This window comes from Vulpes lagopus, chromosome 10, assembly GCF_018345385.1.
Source record: "Vulpes lagopus strain Blue_001 chromosome 10, ASM1834538v1, whole genome shotgun sequence".
NCBI classification, from domain to species: domain Eukaryota; kingdom Metazoa; phylum Chordata; class Mammalia; order Carnivora; family Canidae; genus Vulpes; species Vulpes lagopus.
In genome coordinates this window covers 2,057,984-2,083,234 of record NC_054833.1, presented here as the reverse complement: position 1 = coordinate 2,083,234, position 25,251 = coordinate 2,057,984, and the positions used below count along the sequence as shown (strand labels likewise).

General features: G+C 38.3%; 1 protein-coding gene across 1 annotated transcript in view; it reads right to left on the bottom strand.

Annotated features, from left to right (window-relative positions):
* Positions 1-25,039, bottom strand: part of LOC121499900 (ankyrin repeat domain-containing protein 26-like) — a 106,547-nt gene extending 81,508 nt beyond the window's left edge. The window contains exons 1-6 of the mRNA XM_041771145.1: positions 24,654-25,039; positions 19,992-20,106; positions 19,667-19,840; positions 10,977-11,083; positions 7,414-7,484; positions 4,779-4,812 (exon numbers count right to left, since the gene is read on the bottom strand). Of these exons, the coding sequence (XP_041627079.1) occupies positions 4,779-4,812; positions 7,414-7,484; positions 10,977-11,083; positions 19,667-19,840; positions 19,992-20,106; positions 24,654-24,901 (749 nt within the window). The 5' untranslated portion in view covers positions 24,902-25,039. The remainder of the gene's footprint in view (positions 1-4,778; positions 4,813-7,413; positions 7,485-10,976; positions 11,084-19,666; positions 19,841-19,991; positions 20,107-24,653) is intronic.
* Between the last annotated feature and the right edge of the window lie 212 nt (positions 25,040-25,251).

The window sequence follows — 25,251 nt, the reverse complement described above, 5'->3', positions numbered from 1 at the left end:
CAGATATGTCATATGCAAATTTCTTCTCCCATTCTGTAGGTTGCCTTTAGTTTTGTGGATTGATTCCTTCACTCTGCAAAAGCTTTTGATTTTGATGTAGTCCCAAAACTTTATTTTGCTTTTATTGCTCTTGCTTCTGGAGACATAACCCCCCCCAAAAAAATTTTTTTTAGCAAAAAAAATGTTACCGCTAATACCAGAGAGATCACTGTCTGTGCTCTCTTCAAGGATAAAATGGTTTCATGTGACATATTTATATCTTTAAACCATTTTGAGTTTATTTTTGCAAATGGTGAAAGAAAATGATCCTGTTTCATTCTTTTCATACACCCATTCAGTTTTCCCAGCATCATTTGTTGAAGACACAGCCTTTTCAAACCACTGGATATTCTTTCCTGCTTTCTCAAAGATTAACCACATAGTTATGGGCTTATTTCTGGATTTTCTATACTATTATACTGATTTTTGCATCTATTTTTATGCCAATACAATACTGTTTATATTACCACAGGTTTGTAATATAACTTGAAATCTAGCATACTGATACCTCCAGTTATCTTTTTCTTTTTCCAAAATTGCTTTGGGTATTTGAGATGTTCAGTGGTCCCATACAAATTTTAGGCTTGTTTGCCCTAGTTATGTGAAACATGTTGTTGGATCTTAATAGGCATTGCACTAAATTTGTAGATTGCTTTGGGTACTATACTCATTTTAACAATAGGTGTTCTTCCAATCCATGAGCATAGACTGTCGTTCCCCATCTTTGTGTCATCTTCAATTTCTTTCACCAAAGTTTTATAGCTTGTCAGAGTACAGGTCTCTCAAAATTTGGCTTGTTATTTTTTTAAAGATTTTATTTATTTATTTATTTATTTGAGAGAGAGAGAGAAAGAGAAAGAGTGTGCAAGTAGGCAGAGAGGCTGGCAGAGGGAGAAAAAGAAGCAGGTGCCCCACTAAGCAGAGAGCCCCATGATGTGGGGCTCCATCCCAGGACCCTGAGATCATGACCCAAGCCAAAGTCAGACACTTAACTGACTGAACCAGCCAGGCGCCCTTTGGCCTCTGTTTTTTTTGTTGTTGTTGTTTGTTTGTTTTTAGGTTTTACTTATGTATACATTAGAGACACAGAAAAAGAGACAGAGACACAGACAGAGGGAGAAGCAGGCTCCATGGAGGGAGCCCAATGTGGAACTCGATCCTGGGACCCCGGGACCATGCCCTGAGCCAAAGTCAGACGCTCAACCGCTAAGCCAGCCAGGTGCCCCTTGGCCTCTGTTTTTAAAAAGGTTTTAGTTATCTATTTTGCTTTCACCTCTCCTATCCTGTGAAATATCCAGGGAAGGCCCCATATCTTAGTTCCCATAACTAAGTGTGACAGGTAAAAAATTCTCTGAAATGTTTGAAAGCTATTATACAAAAGTTAACCACTGTGAATTATCACCTTACACCTGTCAGAATGGCTAGAATCAAAAACACAAAAAAAACAAGTGTTGGTGAAGATGCAGAGAAAAAGGAACCCTTGTGCGCTGGGGATGCCGATAGAAATTGGTCCAGCCACTGTGAAAACCGGTATGGAGTTCCCTGAAGAAGTACAAATAGAATACCACATGATCCAGTAATTCTACTACTGGGTACTTACTTACCCAAGGAAAAAGAGAACACTAATTTGAAAAGATATATGTACCCCAATGTTTATTGCAGCATTATTTACAACAGCCAAGTACGAAAGCAACCTGTGGCCATCAACAGATGTATAACACACACACACGCACACACACACGCACACACACACACACACAGAGGAATATTACTAAGTGATAAAAAAATTAAATCTTGCCATTTGCAACAAAGTGGATTACCTGGAGGGTAAATGAAATAAGTCAGACAGAAGTAGACCAATACCATATGATTTCACTTATATGTAGAATCAAAAAGCAGAACAAATGAACAAACAAAAAGCAGAAACAGACCCATAAATACAGAGAATTCTGTATTGCCAGAAAGGAAGTGGGTGGGGGACTGACAAAATGGGTGAAGGGAAGTGGGAGGTTCAGCATTCCAGTTATAGTAAGTCACAGGGATAAAAGTACAGCATAGGAAATATAGTCAATAGTATTGTAATAGCATTATGCAGTAACACATAGTAACTGAACTTGTAGTAAGCATGGGTAACGATATGGACCTGCGGAATCACTATGCTGTACACCTGAAACTAACATAACATTGTGTCAACTATACTTAAATTTTAAATAAATAAATAAATAAACAAATGTTAAAGAACAAATGTATATGTTATTAGTGGGAATATTACTCCCGGAGCGATTGAAAGATTAAAAATTATAAAATTCAACTTTTTCCCCTCCACAAGTCCTGCTTTACTTACATAGTTTATTTACATAAACTAGCAAGACGTTAAAAATCGTCAAGGGCACTCAGATACCCAGGAAGAGAGACTGCTATAAAAATAGTCCTGATAGCTGTGCCTCTATTTCGCTACACAATGCCTAATATTTTCTTTTTGTGAGCTCCCACTCCTGGATACTCCTCTGCAGGGCTCCGTGGCACTCTCCAATGTTTAAGTCTTTAGCCTGCCAAGGCACAGACTCCTAAAACAAGGAGAGGCCTAAATGACCAAGAATAGGAGCTATCTCCTGCCCCTGGAGAACCAGCTAAATGGAGTCTGAGTCATCCATGCAGTCATCTCAATGCAGGCATGCTACCAACTACCCAGATGAAGCTCTGTTATTGATCTGACAGCCAGTCCTACTCCACCAAACCCTACACATGCATGGGATGGGCAACCAAGAATTAGGAAAAGAGGTGGAGCGATGACAAGACCACTATCTTGGGCCATTCATCTATATACTTCAGAATCTCCAATTCCCCTATTATTTGAGAGGATCTAAGCCACCTTCTGTAAGTTGGGGTAGAAGTCGGTGATATCCCATTCCTATTTGCTGTAAACACTCCTGCCAGTGGCTCAAGTGATTTTAATGTTTCTCAACAGAAACCCTGAAGTATGCTAGTTCCTTCAATTAAACCAACAAATAAAAAAGCTGCTCAGGACTCTCTGGAACCCTCTATTTTAATATACCTTTCTAAACAACACCCAATATCTTGTGTCCTTCGTACTTGTAATTCATCTCTATCTATCTTGTTATAAACCCCAATATTCTGACATCTTTTCTAAAACTCTTATTCCTATTCAACCAGTGTGGTTCTTCTTGAAACGTGCCCTCCCCTGCTAATTCCCAGTAGACCCACTCCCTATCTTTCTATGGTTAAAACATTCACCTACAAGATGAGAATAAAGGGGGAAAAAATCTAAATTTAAACCCCATTTCTGTGACTTATCAAATCCAAGTAAGTCACTTTAATCCCTTTTGAGTTTCAAATTCTCCACTTCAACAACCACTTGGTAAGGATGTTAAACATGGGTTACTGTGCCAGGGGGTATTTTGATTAACGCACCTCTAAGATTCTTTAAAACCCTGAAATTCTATCTGCTTTTCTTTTTGTCTGTAGAAAAATGCAGAATACGTAGCTGGCAGAAATGGAAAAAAGTAATGGAATAAAATAAACACCAGGAAAATTGGAGAAGAAAATTAACAAAAAAATCAAGTAAAGCCTATAGAAAAATCATGGAGAAAAGGAAAAAATTCTACAAAAAAAGAAAGAAAGAAAGAAAGAAAGAAAGAAAGAAAGAAAGAAAGAAAGAAAGAGAGAAAGAAAGAAAAGAAAAGAAAAGAAAAGAAAAGAAAAGAAAAGAAAAGAAAAGAAAAGAAAGAGGAAAGAAAGAAAGAAAGAGCTTCACAGAATTTATCAAAGGTGCCAGCCTAAAGGGGAAAATTAGACTGAGAAGTCAGTAAATAGACAATTGCTTAGAAATATCCTCTAAATAGATGATACATTTAATTAACGTAACATGGTCTATACCTAGATTACGTATCCTTCACTCTCAGAAAAATCATTCATCTCAAGGGGGGCAGACGGCACTATATCTAAGAACTTGCCACACTAGGCCTTGCTTATGTAAAAGCTATGGTAGTGTGGCCATAGGTAACTGAGATCCACTCCAAAATCTTTGACAGTAAAAACAAGAAACTACTTACCACTGCAATAATTACCTCTAGTTATCACTAATTGTGTCAAATATATTAGGAAAATGCTTGGACTAGCCTGGTTCTTAGGAAAACTCTAAATCCGAGTTAACACATAGTGAAATTTGACTTTCTGAGTTGATCTAAGATCTGTATCCTAATTCCAGTGCTGCTGAGGGACAAAAGAATGGATGTGGGAGCCACACAGGCTAACAGTCAAATCATGCAATAATTACCTCTAGTTATCACTAATTGTGTCAAATATATTAGGAAAATTCTCGGATTAGCCTGGTTCTTAGGAAAACTCTAAATCCGAGTTAACACAGAGTGAAATTCGACTTTCTGAGTTGATCTAAGATCTGTATCCTAATTCCAGTGCTGCTGAGGGACAAAAGAATGGATGTGGGAGCCACACAGGCTAACAGTCAAATCATGGGTCTGCTATTCCTTAACTATGGAATCCTGGGTCAATTAATCCACCTCCCTGAACCACAGCTGACTAATTAATAAAAAGTAGGCTATAACAGCACAGCTACTTGGTGAAACTATTGCAATGACTATATAACACATATTAAGCACATAATATAGTGTCGAGCCCAGAAGAGAACACTCAACAAATGCTTTTCTCTGCACTCCCTTAGTTAACACATAATTTTTAAAAATCCATAAAAATCCTACCTGCTTAAAGAGTCTTCTTCAGAATTCTTATCCACTAGTAAAGAAAGCAGCAAAAAGATTTTAAATCAACAATAGAAAAATACAGAATATTAAAAGTGTAAGACCGATGATGACTTGTTAAAAAGTATTGCTTTGGGACCATACCTGGAAACCACACCACAGTGGATATTAATTGTACCATTGGTAGGCAGTTAATGCATTAAGAAATCTCATTTTCTCCTCTGTATTTACCAAATTCAAGAAAAGAATTCTAGTTATCAGAATGTGATACCTACAAGTGAATGTTTCTAATGACCATTATTGTAACCAAAACCCATGAGACTGACAGGAAATGGTATCATTAGCAGAGTCATTATCATAAAGTGACAATGGCAAACTTAAATAGCATGAGTTTTCTGGACTTCCACTAGTAGGAGCAGTTAAAACAGACTATCCATATTTGGCTGTAACACAGCGGAACTTCTCCAGCTTTTCAGTAGAGACTGCTAAGTTCAGGATGAAACACCTCATCACAAACAAAGTTCAGCTCAGCTGAGGCCATGCTCCTGGGGTCCTGGGTGGAGACCCTCAGGGAGTCTGCTTTTCTCTCTCCCTCTGCCCTCCCACCTCACTTGTGCTATCTATCTCTCGCTCAAATAAATAAATAAACTCTCTTTAAAATCTTTTCTTGGGGATCCCTGGGTGGCTCAGAGGTTTAGCACCTGCCTTCCGCCCAGGGCGTGATCTTATAGTCCCGGGATTGAGTCCCACATCAGGCTCCCTGCATGGAGCCTGCTTCTCCCTCTGTCTGTGTCTCTACCTCTCTCTCTCTCTCTGTGTCCCTCATGAATAAATAAATAAAATGTAAAAACAAAAAAACAAAAAAAAAAGGAAAGGAGAGAAAAAATACTGCCAATCTGAAAGCTGAAAAGGAGGCAACTGGGATCCTGATGACATCACTGAACCATCAAAACAATTCTGGTTCCTATTGTTTTAGTCTGTATTTGTTTTTTTTTAAAGATTTATTTATTTATTTTAGTGATAGCATGCATGCAAGTGAGGGTATAAGAGTGGAGGGGAGGGGCAAAGAAAGAGAATCTTCAAGCCGACTCCCCAGTGAGCACAGAATCCAATGCCCAACTCTATGTGGGGCTTCATCTCATGAGATCATATCTGAGCCACTAAGGGTTGATGCCTAACTGACTACGCCATCCAGGTGTTGCCATTATAGTCACTATTAGAAGTCACCTGCTAGGGGATCCCTGGGTGGTTCAGCAGTTTAGGACCTGCCTTTGGCCCAGGGCATGATCCTATAATCCTGGGATTGAGTCCCACATCAGGCTCCCTGCATGGAGCCTGCTTCTCCCTCTGCCTGTGTCTCTACCTCTTTGTCTCTCTCCCTCATGAATAAATAAATAAAAATCTTAAAAAACACACACACACAAAGATAGCTCTATTCTATTATGAGCACCTTTAAAGACCAAAACTCTATTTCATCTTTGTTTCCTATAACACACAAAACCAAAGCTAACCTAAAGAATTTCTGTGATAAAGAATCACTAACTTAAAGGTTTCTTCCTACATTTCAAACCATACAATGTACTAGGCCCCACATCTAGGAAGCGATGGTAACATCTTTGTTACTGGGAACCATTTTTGTGCTTTGATTATAATTTGTTGAACCCAAGTTGCCCTATTTGAATATTTATGATGATAATCTTTTAACTAATGGCAGCAGAGTATCTCATTCCTACAAAATTATGGTATTATTCAACAAACAGGAGAAAACATTGTCCTCATTAAGTCAACATATCACATTTTGACATAAGAGAAATGAAGTTACTAATAGTGAGATTGTGTTGATATAACATGTAAAATAACGTACTCTTCTCACTTCTCAACAGGCTTCCGTATTATAGTTACATTTTTTAAAAACAACCTCATTGGTACTGCGGCACACTAAGTTTTGCAGTTCTTATTGTTTGTCATTTCTATAAAGTACCAGCAGGGTATTGCAGAGTTCCAGTTTTAAGGATAGTTCCTTTTTAATGAGACAAATCACTATGTAATAATATTTGCGAACTGAAATCTACTTGTAAAAATTAAAAGATTCATTTTTATAACAAGTATAATTTTTTATAACGTTTATAGAGGAAACATAAAACATACTAACTTAAAAATCTTTTTTTCCTTATTTACACAAAGATACCACGTGGGATTTTAGGTATCAAAACTAATAATAAGGGACCCGGATGGGTCAGTGGTTGAACAACTGCCTTTGGCTCAGGTTGTGATCCCAAGGTTCTGGGATTGAGTACCACATCGGGCTTCTGCACGGAGCCTGCTTCTCCCTCTGCCTATGTCTCTGCCTCTTTTTGTGTGTCTCTTATGAATAAATCAATAAAATCTTAAAAAAAAACTAAAATAATGAATTTTTTTCAGACAATATTGCCTCATATCTTATATTTCCTACAATTAACTTCTTAAATAATTCTGAATCCTAGACTATTAAGAAAGAAATTAAGAAAAAAAATACCCATGCAATTTACACATTGGATTTGTTTTCTTTTTTTTGCTCCTTCATTATCAAAACTTCCTTACTCTGACTTCATCTATGTTAGAACCACCATATGTAATTCACTCTATAAAGTCATACCTAGATTGTGATTTTGTGAAGAATTTTCAGGTTTCATTTCTTCTTTATGTTCAGAAATTAGTTGGTGACTGCTACGTATAACAAAGAGTGATAAACAATGTTACTCTTTTAATACTGATAGGAAAACATTTACCAAATGTATCAAATTCTTGAGTATTTCAAACAATATCAGAGTTAACATCAAAACTTAAATTACCCAATAGATACTTAAAATTTATAAGTTCTAAAAACTTTTATTAAGTATGTAATTATAATTAAAGGAGAATCAAAAGATCAACTAGTCATGAATTGAGGGCATTATAGCTCAGTAAACTAAGAGCTTGCCATAATGGAAAGTGTCTCAAACCCTGGGAAGTCCTAGCTCTATAACCAACAGCTATTTGTTCTTGGACCAGGCACTTCTCTTCCAGTCAAAGTCTTCCTCTAAAATAGGAATCTTATTGTCTTAGTTTACAAGGTTGTTAGAGGAGGATTTAATGAGATATTATACCCAAAACATGGCCTCTCAGGAAAGGTGATGCCCACTACTACTCTGGGAAGGGCAATATGAGACCTTCCATGACCTAATAATAATAAGAAAAGGCACTCCACAGGATTTAAAGCAGGTTTGGGGTATAGATCTAGGAACAAAGGAGAAAGCAAAGTCCAGTCTCTTCCTGTAGCATTATTTGAATGTCTTTAACAGCTTAGAATGGTCACAACTAAAATCTGCTAGCAGAAAAGATGAACAAAATCCTCAAAGGATAATTCATCAGGAAGGTCTGGGCTAACATATGGTTTCCACATAAGGTTTTTGAGTGTGAAGGAAAGGGTGTATGGGGCTAAAGCCAGGAGTCCCAGCTGCCAGAACAGCACGCCGGTGCTTTGGAATAGCAGCTGAGCACATAATCATATGTAATAAACTAAAAAAGGTTGTAAGTTTGAAGTCTAAGTGTGGATCACCATGAGGACTGAGGAATGAGGATCAGCAAGGGCATCCTGGGAGTAAAAGTCAATCATGATCAGACTGCAGAACCAGTTTCAATAGTGATGCTGCAGGAACAGAATCAAAGGAAACCACAGAATGATGAACATGTCTGTTTTCCATCCAAATGGCTTATGAAGGAGGAATGTCTCTCTGGTATTAGGGAAATCCTTATGTTCTTGGAAAATTCAAGGGGGAAAGTATAGGCCATAACCCTCAAGGAAAAAGTAGAGTTTTCTACTGAACTGAACATCTTAAGACACAGGTAACTAGTTAGAAAAAACAGATAATGAGGTGCCTGGGTGGCTCAGTAGGTTAAGCATCTGCCTTTGGCTCAGGTCATGGTCTCAGGATCTAGCCCTGTGTCAGGCTCCCAGCTCAGCAGTGTTGGCTTCTCCCTCTCCCTATGCTGCACCTCCCCACTTGTGCTCTCTCTCAAATAAATAAATAAAATCTTTTTTAAAAGCACCCAGATGTAACATTATGTGTACCCCATGCAGAAGGGTTATAGTTGGAATGAAACAGATACAGTGAGTATCCCTAAGGATAAAGGTCTCAAGAGTCCTGACATAAAGAATCCTGCACCCATTGCTACTCCTAACTAGTCTAGCCTTTTGCTTTGTTTCTGGCTGATGATAGGCTCTAACTCACTGCCATCCCCAAACTACCTGAATCAAATTATAACTTCTCAGCTGTGACATAGAAAGTAACAGTATTTTACCATATTTTAAACCCTGGTATAGTAATAACTAGCATTTTTTAAGTCATTTTCACTTTATTTTAAAATTTTATTTACTGAATCATGACAGACTTACAGAGAGAGAGGAGGCAGAGACATCGGCAGAGGGAGAACCAGGCTCCTCGCAGGGAGCCAGATGTGGGACTCAATCCTCAGACCCCGGGATCGTGCCCCGAGTCCAAGTCAGATGCTCAACAGCTGAGCCACCCAGGTAGCACAGTAATGACTAGCATTTAATGTAAACACTTATATATTAAAACTATTAATAATAGCATATTCTTCTGCAGTCCATCCATTTACATCTTAAGAAAACCTTTCTAAAGAGAAGCCTGAGTATATTTCATGGTTCATCTTTTACAGCATATTTTATAGCGTTCTAAAATAACAGAAAGATAACTTCATCCTTAAGAACTCAGCATATTTAAGCACCTAATTTGATATATTTTATCAGGGTAACACCTCACTTGTTGCTACAGAATTGACCACCAACATGTTCAAGTGTTCATCTTTGAAAATTACCCCCATGGCTAAAATGAAGGAACAATAAAGAAGTCTTTTGTTCCACATGGGTATTATAGTAGAAGTTGCTAATTTAAAATCCTTTGATGAATAAGAAACTATGCTGAGATCACTTATCTCAATAGGTGAGGGTTTTTAAAAAGAATTCTCCATTTTGCAACACCTAGGTGGCTCAAAGGTTGAGCGTCTCTGCCTTTGGCTCAGGGCCTGAGTCCCACATCGAGCTCCCTGCATGGAGCCTGCTTCTCCCTCTCTGCCTGTGTCTCTAGCTCTCTCTCTGTGTCTCTCATGAATAAATAAATAGTCATTTTAAAAATATTCCCCATTTCTTCCTTAAACTGATACAGTGTACCTCCAAGCCACCTGGAGGCCAGGTCAGTGTAAAAGCTATTTACAGGTTTAAAACAATAATATTAATACTACTAATAATAAAACAGTCATAGTTGCAGTTAATGATGCTAAGTTAAGCACGTAGTAGGCACTAAATTAAATGCTATATATATAAATTATTATTTACACACAACCAGCTTTGAAGAATGTATTATTATCCTCTTCTTCATATCTGGAAATGAATGCATCTGCTGATGGTAAATAATGTTTCCAAGGTCACATACCCAGCAAGGAGGCAAGCTAGGAATTAAACCCAGTCTTCTGTGAATCTAAAGCCCATCTCTTTTCTCTTTATCACCCAACTATGATTTCTCCTCATTAAAGTAAAAGTCTATTCAAACAAAGTTCTCTTTCATCCTTCTACCGATACCAATTAAAAATGAATATAATAAAACATACAGGACGTGAAAAATAAAAACTGATGAACCCATAGTAGCTGGTAATGGTAATTAACCACTTCAGGATCATCCATCTAACAACATCAGTATTCTTCCACAAAAAGTAATAATGCAAAGAGTCATCCAAGAAACAAAACAACTCCTATTAATGCTTAATATGCATCTTTTAAGGAAAAGTACGAAGTAGAAACTTAAAAAACATGAATAAAAGGGTTAAGAGGTCCAAAATTATGTTATAAAATAACTAAAAGTTGGGAGTCTACACTATAAAACTAATATTAATATGAAACCCTTTTAGCTAATATAAAATCATAGGGCATAGGGCAAAAAAACTATTGCAAATGACATCGATCAATTTTACAAAGGATTCTGAATTCTGCTATACACTGTTCTTCATGTTGGCCTGTCAGAATAATTGCTTTCTACCTAACTGATGACATGCTGACATTTTTACCACATAATTATAAATTAATCCTCTTGCTACCAAGCTAACCTTTCTGACTTGAGAAATTATTAAGGTTTAAAGAAAAAAACATAACAAAAAATACTGTACCTTTTAACCTTATCAACTGCAAGTATATTTGCTCCTTTTCCTACTAAAAATTTCACCATTTGCTCTTTGTTTTCATTTACAGCAACTAAAAGTGGTGTCAGGTCATCCTGTAAAAGTGCAAAAACAACTTATAATTTACAAAATTACATATTTGCATACTGAATTGTAAAACTTCTAAATGATCCTCTCAACTTAAACATATAGAAAGAAATAAAAATAGCCCCTTCCTTCTCATCCCTCTGTGATTTCACTAGCTTCTCCTTTTTAAAACACTCCTTTCTCAGGAAGCCTGGGTGGCTCAGTTGGTCAAGTGTCTGCCTTCAGCTCATGAGCTCAGGTCATGATCCCAGGGTCTCAGGATGGAGCCCCACCTTGGGCTCCCTCTGCAGCAAGGAGTCAGCTTCTCCCTCTCCCTCTGTCCCTCCCCTCCACTTGTGCTCTCTCTTCTGCCCGCTCGTTTTCTCTCAAAAAAAATAAAAATTTTAAAAAGTAAAATTAAAAAAATAAAATAGACCTCTACCTCTTCAACAGATGAACGGCAGTCATTCTACAAACTCACTTCAAACATTGCCTGGTTCCAAGAATCTTTGCTTCTATCACAATATAGATCATGGTATACTCTAGTTATTTTATTTCACCCCATCTAAACCAAGAGCTTCTCAAAGGAAGGGGTTATTTTTTTTTTATCTCTGTATCCGCAATCTCTAAAACATAGTAGTAAATACTTAAAGTATTTTATTGATTTTAATGAATATCTCTGGAGTTGTGTTTCTTATATTCCAAAGAATACATACTTTGCAAGAAGGTGCATACTGTGCCCCAAAAGAAAGATTCAGTGATCATTTGTGTTTGAGAAATATTACAAAACTGCACTATATATCTAGCACAAAAGAAGTCCATTTAAATTTGCTTATCCCCATTTGACAATACCTTTTTGTAGCAAACCATAATATTTGAGAAATAAAGAGTTCCCAGGGGTATAGTTTTAAGAACTTTCCAATAAAAGTGAAGGTTTTCTCCAGGTTGTACAAACTTGCTTGATTCTGTTCTATCAATGGTATGGGGAGCTCAGATGTCAACATAAATCACTTCTGCTCCAAATAAGTCACTAAGGAGATGGACTCCGAATGAAAAGAGAGAGGTTTCAGGGCACCTGGTTGGCGCAGCTAATTGAGGGACTCTTGGTTTTGTTTCAGGTGGTGATCTCAGGGTCGTGGGATCAAACCCTGCATTGGGTTCTGGGCTCCCCTGGGTGCTCAGCACCAGCTTTGTTTAAGATACTCTCTCCCTCTGCCCCTCCTCCGCCCCCACAAGACTGTGCATGTGTGCGCTCTCTCTCTGAAATACATAAATCTTTGTAAAAATTAAAAATAAAAATAAATAAAAATAAAAGAAACAAGATTCAAATGAACTTTGATTGCTTAATACTAAATAATCCTTGGATAAGGAAGGCACATGATGAGATGAGCACTGGGTTTTATACTTTATGTTGGCAAATTGAATTTATTTATTTTTTTAAAGATTTATTTATTTATTTATGATAGACATAGAGAGAGTGACAGAGAGAGGCAGAGACACAGGAGGAGGGAGAAGCAGGCTCCCTGCTGGGAGCCTGATGTGGGACTTGATCCAGGGACTCCACGATCGCGCCCTGGGCCAAAGGCAGGTGCTAAACTGCTGAGCCATCCAGGGATCCCCTGGCAAAATGAATTTAAATAAAATTTCAAAAATAAATCAATAGATCAATAAATAAGTAGTCCCTGGAATTTCTGTTATAAAATGATTAATTTTTATCTTAGCTGTTAGAAAGCTCAATATGAGATTTTTTTAAATTTTACCTTTTTAATTTAAATTCAGTTAATAACATATAGCGTATTATTAGTTTCAGAGGTAGAGGTCAGTGATTCATCAGTCTTATGTAACACCAGTGCTCCTTCCATCATGTGTCCTCCAAATGTCCATCACCTGGTTATCTTCTCAACCCACTCCCTCCAGTGACCCTCAGTTTGTTTCCTATAATTAAGAGTCTCTTATGGTTTGTCCCTCACTCCATCTTTTTTTATTTTTTCATCTCTTCCTCTATGATCCTCTGTTTTGTTTCTTAAATTCCACATGTGAATGAGATTATATAATTGTCTTTCTATGACTGACTTAGGATATTACACTAAGGAAAATAAGTCGATATGAGATTTTATTCTCAATTATAATAATTCTGGGACCCTAATGCATATCTACTTCTAAAAAAAAACCTGTTTGTATTCTAGTGTCCTCTATGATTGCTATTTATAATTATTTTATATTTTAGGCAAAATGTAAATCAGAAATAAAAATATAATGATTATCAATAAAAATTCTTTTTTTTAATCAATAAAAATTATAATACTGGATGAGCACTGGGTGTCTATATACTGGCAAATTGAATTTAAATAAAATATTTTAATAAAACAAAAAATTCTAATACTGATTTATACAGATTATTTTTAGCATAATCAAAGCTACTAAATATTTGCATTTTTGGAGAATAATACCAAGGAGGAAGATACTACTATCTGCAATATGCATAATCTAGCCAACTAGAACCGGATTAATCTCATATGGCTTGCAGATATTCCAAAAGGAATATAAAAAACAACTTATTAAGTCTAATTTGGAAAATTCATTCCTGAGGGACCTGGGTGGCTCAGTGGTCGAATATCATGATCCTGGGGTCCTGGGATCAAGTCCTGCATCAGAGTCCCCACAGAGACCATGCTTCCCCTCCCTGCCTAGGTCTCTGCCTCTCTCTGTGTCACTCATGAATAAATAAATAAAGTATTGAAATAAAAAAAGAAAAAAAATTCTATTTCTAAGAAATTAACATGAATACATAATATATATTATAAATCAACATGGATTATCCTGAAAATCTTGAAATCTTTATCAACATGTACCATAAACAAACACTTGTAAAACAATCAATGTGATTCATCATATCAGCAAGAGAAAAACCAAGAACCATATGATCCTCTCATTAGATGCAGAGAAAGCATTTGACAAAATACAGCATCCATTCCTGATCAAAACCCTTCAGAGTGTAGGGATAGAGGGGATATTCCTCAACATCTTAAAAGCCATCTATGAAAAGCCCACAGCAAATATCATTCTCAATGGGGAAGCACTGGGAGCCTTTCCCCTACGATCAGGAACAAGATCAGGATGTCCACTCTCACCACTGCTATTCAACATAGTACTGGAAGTCCTCGCCTCAGCAATCAGACAACAAAAAGACATTAAAGGCATTCAAATTGGCAAAGAAGAAGTCAAACTCTCCCTCTTCGCCGATGACATGATACGCTACATAGAAAACCCAAAAGCCTCCACCCCAAGATTGCTAGAATTCATACAGCAATTTGGTAGCGTGGCAGGATACAAAATCAATGCCCAGAAATCAATGGCATTTCTATACACTAACAATGAGACTGAGGAAAGAGAAAATAAGGAGTCAATCCCATTTACAATTGCACCCAAAAGCAAAAGATACCTAGGAATAAACCTAACCAAAGAGGTAAAGGATCTATACCCTAAAAACTATAGAACACTTCTGAAAGAAACTGAGGAAGACACGAAGAGATGGAAAAATATTCCATGCTCATGGATTGGCAGAATTAATATGGTGAAAATGTCAATTTACTCAGGGCAATTTACACGTTTAATGCAATCCCTATCAAAATACCATGGACTTTCTTCAGAGAGTTAGAACAAATTATTTTAAGATTTGTATGGAATCAGAAAAGACCCCGAATAGCAAGGGGAATTTTAAAAAAGAAAACCATAGCTGGGGGCATCACAATGCCAGATTTCAGGTTGTACTACAAAGCTGTGGTCATCAAGACAGTGTGGTACTGGCACAAAAACAGACACATAGATCAATGGAACTGAATAGAGAATCCAGAAGTAGACCCTCAACTTTATGGTCAACTAATATTCGATAAAGGAGGAAAGACTATCCATTGGAAGAAAGACAGTCTCTTCAATAAATGGTGCTGGGTAAATTGGACATCCACATGCAGAAGAATGAAACTAGACCACTCTCTTTCACCATACACAAAGATAAACTCAAAATGGATGAAAGATCTAAATGTGAGACAAGATTCCATCAGAATCCTAGAGGAGAACACAGGCAACACCCTTTTTGAACTCGGCCACAGTAACTTCTTGCAAGATACATCCATGAAGACAAGAGAAACAAAAGCAAAAATGAACTATTGGGCCTTCATCAAGATAAGAAGCTTTTGCACAGCAAAGGATACAGTCAACAAAACTAAAAGACAACCTACAGAATGGGAGAAGATACTTGTAAATGACGTATCAGATAAAGGGCTAGTGTCCAAGATCTATAAAGAACTTAGTAAACTCAACAGCAAAGAAACAAACAATCCAATCATGAAATGGGCAAAAGACATGAACAGAAATCTCACAGAGGAAGACATAGACATGGCCAACATGCACATGAGAAAATGCTCCGCGTCACTTGCCATCAGGGAAATACAAATCAAAATCACAATGAGATACCACCTCACACCAGTGAGAATGGGGAAAATTAACAAGGCAGGAAACCACAAATGTTGGAGAGGATGGGAGAAAAGGGAACCCTCTTACACTGTTGGTGGGAATGTGAACTGGTGCAGCCACTCTGGAAAACTGGGTGGAGGTTCCTCAAAGAGTTACAAATAGACCTGCCCTATGATCCAGCAATTGCACTGTTGGGGATTTACCCCAAAGATTCAGATGCAAAGAAATGCCGGGAATATAAAGGAAGGGAAAAGAAATGTTGGGAAATATCAGGAAGGGAGACAGAACATAAAGACTCCTAACTCGGGGAAACGAACTAGGGGTGGTGGAAGGGGAGGAGGGCGGGTGTTGGAGGGGAATGGGTGACGGGCACTGAGGTGGACACTTGACGGGATGAGCACTGGGTGTTTTTCTGTATGTTGGTAAATTAAACACCAATAAAAGTTAATAAAAAAAAAATAAATAAAAAAAAAAAAAAAAAAAAAAAAGAAATGCCGGGACACCTGCACCCCGATGTTTGTAGCAGCAATGTCCACAATAGCCAAACTGTGGAAGGAGCCTTGGTGTCTATTGAAAGATGAATGGATAAAGAAGATGTGGTTTATGTATACAATGGAATATTACTCAACCATTAGAAACGACAAATACCCACCATTTGCTTCCAGGTGGATGGAACTGGAGGGTATTATGCTGAGTGAAGTAAGTCAATCAGAGAAGGACAAACATTATATGTTCTCATTCATTTGGGGAATATAAATAATAGTGAAAGGGAATATAAGGGAAGGGAGAAGAAATGTGTGGGAAATATCAGAAAGGGAGACAGAACATAAAGACTCCTAACTCTGGGACACGAACTAGGGGTGGTGGAAGGGGACGAGGGCGGGGGCATGGGGGTGAATGGGTGTCGGGCACTGAGGGGGGCACTTGACGGGATGAGTTCTGGGTGTTATTCTGTATGTTGGTAAATTGAACACCAATAAAAAATAAATTTATTTAAAAAATAAAAATAAAAAAATAAAATAAAAATTAAAAAAAACATATACCATAAATCAGTAATTGTAAACTCAATGCTTATGGAGGCAAAGCAGGAGACACAAGTAAGTGAAGAAACTCGTCAAAGGCATGAGCAAACAGGAGACACATGCCTCATATAAAGGGACAGCCTCTGCACAGCATACCCTTGAGTATGGGCTCAAGGCACCAGAAGTGATCTATAAGAAAAGTTCAAAATCCAGAGTTCCTCATGTGTGTCATAATTTTAAGTGTTAGCTCAACTGACAGAGGAAACTAAATATATCCAGGGGCCTCATTTAGTCTATAGCCCACTTGTGTTTTTCTACTTGCTATGAGTGTTTCCAATGGCTGTGCATAAAAGAAATACTTGGACATCAAACCTTTCCTAAAGCATCAGGATCATGTTTTACCAAAAAAATACTAGGCCCTAGCTTCTAATGAAAATTGCTGTGAAGACTCATAACACCTACTGTCAGAATTTTCCAATGCTTGTTTCAACTATAATCTATTTGTATTTATTTCCCCCAGATAGTTAACCAAACAGACAGTGAGTTCAGAGGAATGCTGAAGCTAAGTTATTAAAACAATTACCATCTGCATTGTCACTAACTACATGCAGATGTATAACACTACTGTCCTGATTATGACAGGGCCCAATGCATTTAAAAGGCATCCTAAGACAGTCTATTGCACAGCTTCAACTAAAAACGAAGGTTCATGATTTTCTATGGCTGCAATTGGGAAAACCCTGCTAGTAATAATCAGAATGGTAATAAAAGATATAAAATCTTTAAAGGATCAGACTCTACTTATTAAAAGACTACTCATAAAGACTACCCTTCTGGGTACCAGTGAGTGACTGATAGTTGGAAGAAAAGGCAAGTAATATTTAAGCCAACAGATATGACCAATAATTTTCATTTTAACTTCTCAAAGAGATAGAGACACATGAAAGACTAATGTTGGAGAGAGTTGAAGGAAGTAGCAGCTATCAAACTCCAGCTCTTCCAGAGATTTAATTTTTTTTACATCTCTAAATTTATATATGTATATTTATTCCTTCAGTAGTTCTTGGCCAAGAGTTTTATCAGAATCTCAAAAAACTACTTCCAAATACACATGTCTGTGTACACATGTTATTGGATTTATTCAGGCAAAATCTTCAGGGGACAGTTTAGCCTTGTAAGTTTTTTTAAAGTTTCCTAGTTGACTGTGATCCGCCAGCACAATTCTAGCTGAGAATTTATGCAGAGTTCAGCTGCATAAAATGCATTAAATGTGTTTTGATAGGGATTACATTAAATGCCTTGGGTACCATTGACATTTTCACAATACTAATTCTTCTAATCCGTGAGCATGGAATATTTTTGCATCTCTTTGTGTCTTCCTCAATTTTTTTCAGAAGTGTTCTGTAGTTTTAGGGTATAGATCCTTCACCTCTTTGGTTAGGTTTATTCCTATGTATCTTAAAAGCCATCTATGAAAAGCCCACAGCAAATATCATTCTCAATGGGGAAGCACTGGAAGCCTTTCCCCTAAGATCAGGAACAAGACAGGGATGTCCACTCTCACCACTGCTATTCAACATAGTACTAGAAGTCCTAGCCTCAGCAATCAGGCAACAAAACGAAATAAAAGGCATCCAAATTGGCAAAGAAGTCAAACTCTCCCTCTTCACCGATGACATGATACGCTACATAGAAAACCCAAAAGCCTCCACCCCAAGATTGCTAGAACTCATAACAGCAATTTGGCAGTGTGGCAGGATACAAAATCAATGCACAGAAGTCAGTGGCATTTCTATACACTAACAATGAGACTGAAGAAAGAGAAATTAAGGAGTCAGTTCCATTTACAATTGCACCCAAAAGTATATGATTCTTGGTCTTGATTCAGGTGATGATCTGAGTCATAAGATCCAGCCCTGAGTCAGGCTCAGCGCAGAGTCTACTTCAGATTCTCCCTCACCACCTCCTGCTTGCATATCCCCACTCACTCCCTCTAAAACAAATAATATCTTTAAAAAGAAAAAAAAGGAAGGATGAGGATCATTGTGAGCCTGGGTAGCTCAGAGGGTTAAGCATCTACCTTCGGCTTAGGTCGTGATCCTAATCCTGGGATCAAGCACGGTGCTTCAGGCTACCTGCTCAGTGGGAAGGCCTCTTCTTCCCTTCCATCTGCCTTTCCTCCTTACTCATGTTTGCTCTCTCTCATGCTCTCTTTCTCTCAAATAAATAAAATATTTAAAAATAAAAAGTATCAGTATTTACAGTGTAATCCTAGACAGTTATTTCCAAATATTATCATTCAGTAAATGCTTGAGCTTCCAAATATGAGAAATCGACCCTATCTATGGCAAACAACAGTGTTTCCACAAGGGCAGCCACTGAAGGCAATGCATGTCAACGAAAGCACAGGGAGACTAGCAAGTGTGGTCATCACCAACTCCCCATGGCCACCTACCACCCCACTGAGGAACTACATAGGCTGAGCAGGAGCTACTCTCCGGAATGGGAGACCTCACCGTGGTACATGGCTGGCAGAGTGGCTACCAGCACAAGTAGATACCCCCTTTAGGATGTCATGACCTGATTCCCTTGCTCTCATCTTCTGAACCTTAGGGCCTAGAGTGCCCACGGCCTATTACAACCTGCTGCTTTCTCCTCGCATTTACACTCACCCAAGCTACTCCTCTGGGTCACAGTCTCCTACTCATCCCCAGAAGCACCCATTTCCTAAGTCTCTGCACAGTACTCAGCCTCCATCATCACCTCACTCCCCTCTAGGCCTTCAATCCTGGGCTCTGAGTGCACCATCTACTCCCAGGCACTAACGGGAAGATTTCCTTTCTGGGGTTGAAGGGGGGCTGGGAGATGGAACTTTGCCTTTTACATATGCATCACTTTTCTCTAGGCCTCCCTGCCTTGGTTTTTGAGTTGTTTCCATGATGACAGGACCTGATGTATTAAATTCAGCATCTGTGTGTACATATATATATGTGTATGTGTGTGTGTATGTGTGTGTGTGTATATATATATATATATATATAAAATAAAATCTTTTACAGCTAAATATATAAATATATTTATAGTGTCAAATGCTTTGTAAATAAAGTTGATCTGTACCTTGTTTTTTGCCTCTATATCAGCATTCTGTAAAAGCAGCTTCTCTGCTATTGATACATTGTCACCAAAGGCTGCATAATGGAGAGCGGTGTTGCCCTTGTTGTCCTTAAGATTTGGATCAGCACCGTGTTCCAGCAGAATAGTTGCACATGCCTCTTCTTGGCATTGTACAGCCTGTCAGTATTACACCAAGAAACAGAATATAATTTGGGGGAATTTAAACATGCCACAGGTTTACCAACAACTTATGTTTAAATGCAACAAATGTTCATTCCAAGTAATTAAATCTAATCTATCTCAGGCAGACTCAGCTGTGACCACGTACCTTCATTAGAGCTGTCCTACTTTCATCATCACGGAGGTTGAGCTGGCATTTCCTCTCTACCAGGATAGTCACCACATCTACATGGCCATTGGCACAGGCCAAGTGGAGAGCAGTCCTGTGAAAGTGAAAGGACTTGTCAGGAAAATTACAGTGTATTATTTCAAAACATGCAATTAATTATTGTAATTGTAAATGTTAAATAGCATGTTATTCTTATGACTTCAAAACAAAGATTTAGTTTTCTTTTGAAGAAAGTACAATATTTATTAGTGATTATTCACCACTCTATTAAAAGAGCAGCCTATCTGATTAGGAAGAGCATGACCTCAGGAGGCAGCTCAACCTGGGTTTGATTCCTACTTGAACTCTGTCACTTAATAGTTATCACTTAGCTTTTTCACAATTTCCTCATCCACAAAATGGGCATAGAAATACTTATGTTGGGTCTCCTGTTTGGCTCACTATGAAGAGCATGTGACTCAATCTCAGGGGCCAGGGGTTCGAGCCGCATGTTGGTTATAGACATTATTAAACAATAATAATAATAAATAAAATAAAGCATAGTTATCTCACAAGACCTCACCATGATCCTTAAATGGGGAACTATGCAAAGTGTTTAGAATACTTCCTAGGAGAAATATTGTAACTACTACTACAACTTACAAAGACAACATTCAATTAGGTAAAGTGATCCAATTATGCCTTCTTTGCAGCTATGTTTTAAGGATGAGCAAGAATACTATATTTCAATGATTCCAAGATGCTCATTTTGTCACCTTTTAATATCTCTGACATTGCAATGCAATTTATAATTCAAAATGTCTTACAACTATAAATGGCAGTATTTTAAAAAAATTCTCCTTGGTACATAATGTAGTGGGGCATCATACAATCTATGGTGCCTTAAATGAAATAATGACATATACAACAGGTCTACTGCACTTCTAGTCATATGGTTGGCATTTTATTTTTCAAGAACTAAAAAAAGTTCTAGTTCTTGAAAGCTTAATGGGAAAAGAGGACTAAAATAACAAAAGAATTTTTTTAAAGTAATTCTTATTTTGATTTTCAAAGAACTTTAAGCCAAAAAAAACTGAGGATTCATGACCAGGGACAGCTCATTTTATTAAACATTTAAATTTATGGGAAATATTTAGATTTATAGAAATCAAGTATTTCCAATTATAAATATTCGTATTTAATACTATTATAAATTTCAAAAAGGCAGGTAAAGGTTATCTTCTACAACTTCCTATCTTCAGAAATGTTTTCATTTGACAGGAAGTTCCAAGGAAAAGCTTCAGTTGAGATTAAGTCCTAATACTTCAATTTTAAATTTCTTATCTTAGGGGCACCTGGGTGCCTCAGCTGGTTTAATGTCTAACTTTTGGTTTTGGCTCAGGATGATCTCAAGGTTATAAGATGGAGCCCCACATTAGGCTCCGTACTCAGTGTGGAGTTTGCTTGAGATCCTCTCTCTTCCTCTGTCCCTCCACTCTCCCACGACCCTCTCTCTCTTTTTAAAATAAATAAATCTTTAAACATTACAAAATAAAGTAAAATTTCTCTTAGCAGTGCCTGGCTGTCTCAGTCAGTAGAGCATGTGTCCTTAATTTCTCTATACAGAGATTACTTAAAAATAAAAGTTTTTAAAAAATAAAAAAAAATTTCTCATCTTGCTCATACTGGGCAACATGAAGTCTTTTAAAGAATGAAAAGATCCTGAGTAGATTATGTCTGCTACGTAACCTGTGTTTAGGTTCTGTTTGATAAACAGATGGACTAAAAGGGTAGATACATACATTTGGGGAGTTCAATATTTTTTAAAGATTTTTCTATTTGAGAAAAAGAGAATGCATGAGTGGGGTGAAGGGCAGAGGTAGCGGGAGACAATCTCAAGCAGTCTCCCACTGAACATGGAGCCCAACAGGGGGTCCAACCCCACAAACCTGAGATCATGACCAGAGTCAAAATCAAGAGTCTGATGCTCAACTGATTGAGCCACCCAGGCACTAGGAGAGTTCAATATTTTTAAAGAAAACTTTTAAAAGTAAAGTAATACTTTTGAAATAGGAATAATCATTTATATTTGCTATTTTTTATTTTTTCAGAAGACGGATACTACTAAAATTCTATAAGCTTTTGCAATATCATTTATATTTACTAGTTTTTATTTTCATAAGGATTTAACTAAAATAAAATTATCATTTACTTATTACATGTTATAAAGCTGCACATAACAAAAAACATGTGGATATATTTAATGTATGCATAATAAAATCTACAAGTACAGATAAAAATATTCCCCTTACTCCCGAAGAGGCTAAAAGTTGTCAGAAAATACCATTCCCCCACACCTCAAATAAGTTTAACTAGAAAGAGGGACACCTGGGTGGCTCAGTCAGTTAGGCATCTGCCATTGGTTCAAGTCATGGCTTAAGTTAAGGCAACTTAACTTTAAACAGTAGTATAAGTACCATCATTCTTTATCTTCACAAAGCTTGCAGATGGAAAACGGGACTTTATTCTTTTTTTTTTTTTTTTTTTAGATTTTATTTATTTATTTGAGAGGGAGGGAGAGAGAGAGAGAGAGAGAGAGAGAGAGCGTGCACCAGCAGAGGGGAGAGGCCAAGGGAAAAGCAGACACCCACTGAGCAGGAAGCCTGACCCAGGGCTAAATCCCAGGACCCAGAAATCATGACCTGATAAGAAGTCAAAAGGAGCCAACTGACTGAGCCATCCAGGGGCCCCTATTTCATTCCTTTAATATTCCCTGTAAAATGAATATATATAAATATATATATGTATTTTAATAGTTTTATTTATTCATGAGAGACACAGAGAGAGAGGCAGAGACACAGGCAGAGAGAGAAGCAGGCTCCATGCAGGGAGCCCAATGTGGGACTCGATCCCAGGACCCCAGGTTCACACCCTGGTCCGAAGGCAGATGCTCAACCGCTGAACCACCCAGGCGTCCCTGAAGATATATTTTTTTATCTGATACACATATGTCATAAATATTTTGCAAGTACATTCACATTTATTTTGTTAGTATTATTTTATGATATACAGAGGGTTTTAATTTTTTATGTGGCTAAATCAACCTCCAGAATTCTTGCTTTTAATGTCATTCTTAGGATGGTCTTCACCAACATAAGAAATGGGCATATAAGAATTTGTGTTTTCTTCTTTCGTACTTTATTTTGCATATTTAGCATTTTTAGTCTGCATTCCATCTGGAATTTATTATTATGAGATAAAATTCTAGCTAGTTTTCTTCAAATAGCAGATATATCATCAACGCTATGGGGATCCCTGGGTGGCGCAGCGGTTTGGTGCCTGCCTTTGGCCCAGGGCGCGATCCTGGAGACCCGGGATCGAATCCCACGTCGGGCTCCTGGTGCATGGAGCCTGCTTCTCCCTCTGCCTATGTCTCTGCCTCTCTCTCTCTCTCTCTGTATGACTATCATAAATAAATAATTTTAAAAAATTAAAAAAAAACAAAACACTATGAATGATTCACCTTTTCCTACTAATATGAAGTGTCACCAGCATCAAGTTATAAAGTCTTAACATATATTTAGATGTTTGGCATTTTCTATTCTGTTCCATTCATTCATTCAGCTTTTTAGCTATTAGTAAATGAATAATTTGTGGGAATTTAAGCTACATTTTTAATATCTGGAAGGGAAAATCTGTCTATTCTATAAAATTTTTCTCTTTTTAAGTTTTTATTTTAGTTCCAGTTCATTGACATACAGTGTTACATTAGGTTCAGGTGTACAATACAGTGAATAATTCCAAAATTTTTTTAATTTGATCACAATGAAAAAAGAGAGACAGCATGTATAAGCTCAAAATTTAAAACCATAACGTTTTTATTGCATTGTGGAATACTGATAAACACGGGAAAAGTACACATTTTCAGAAAAATGAGTCTTCCTATTCACGGACAGAACCATCTTCCCAATTCAAAATCTCCTTCCAAGGTCTCTCATAAAATAATATAGGTATGAACTGCACACAGATATAAGTCAGATATTGCCCTGTATCCAAATAATTTTCAGCCCATATGTTGAGCAATTCTGGGAATTACTTCTCTCAGCATGCACTTTTTAATAACATTGGTATAAGAAGATGTCCATTAAAAATAAATTACTATATACAGTTAATTTCATTTCCTTTCTCTTTTAGGATTTTACTTATTCATGAGAGACAGAGAGAGAGACAGAGAGAGAGGCAGAGACGTAGGCAGCGGGAGACGCAGGCTAGGAACCCGACTGGGGTTCTCAGGACCCAGGATCACGACCTGAACCAAAGGCAGATGCTCACCCGCTCAGCCACCCAGGTGTCCCCTTAATTTTGTTTCTACTACTACTGAAAATCCGTTAAATCACGGCAAAACTGTCTGTAACGTGCTCCCTACGGAGAATTATGACCGGGTCCAAAGGCAGCTGAACATGTTTTGCTGCTCAGTGGGCCGGAGTAGACCCCAGGTAAGGTTCCACGCCCTAGGTAGGAGCTGCGGGGCCGCCGGAAGAACGACGGCCAAGCGCCCTGGGTAGTCACCCGGGACTCGGCTCTCCAGGCTCGGGCCAGCAAGGCGAGCGCCGCTCCCCGTCCGCCCCGCCTCCTCCCCGCCAGCTGCCAAGTCCCTATTACCTGTTCATCTTGTCTCTATCATTCAAGTCATTTATCCCCAGCAACAGAATCCGCTGCACTTTGGCTGCGTTGCCCCCGCTGGCAGCTTTGTGGATCTTTCTGAGATCTCCGACTCGGATGTGGTACCCGGGGCCCGGGGCGGCGAGCTTGGTACCATCCGGGCGCCGCGAGCCGGCCCTCCGCGGGCTGAGGTTGAAGCCCAAGGGCAGCTCGCCCCTCTTACCCCTGAAGCTAAACATTTTCTTCATTGCAAAGCTTTCAGGCTTCGCTGCCTCTAGAGCTCAACACTTAGCGCTAGAAACAAGGCAGGCCGGCCTCTCGGAACCACCCGGCGACTGAGCGCCAGGATTTAGAACCTTCCTACACCGCACAAACGTAACCCAGCAACGCTGCTAAACACAAATGCGCCTGCGCGCCTCAGAAACTGCGTCACTGCGCCTGCGCACAGAGGGCCGGGGGGGGGGGGGGCAAGGGTGCCCAAAGCGCATGTGCAAAGCGCAAGCTCTCAAATCCCCCGATTCCCTGTGAGCTGGGCTGGTTTCCCTGCAAACGTTGCCAGGGCGGCTGAGCGTTATGGGACGTTTGCAAAAGACTCTGG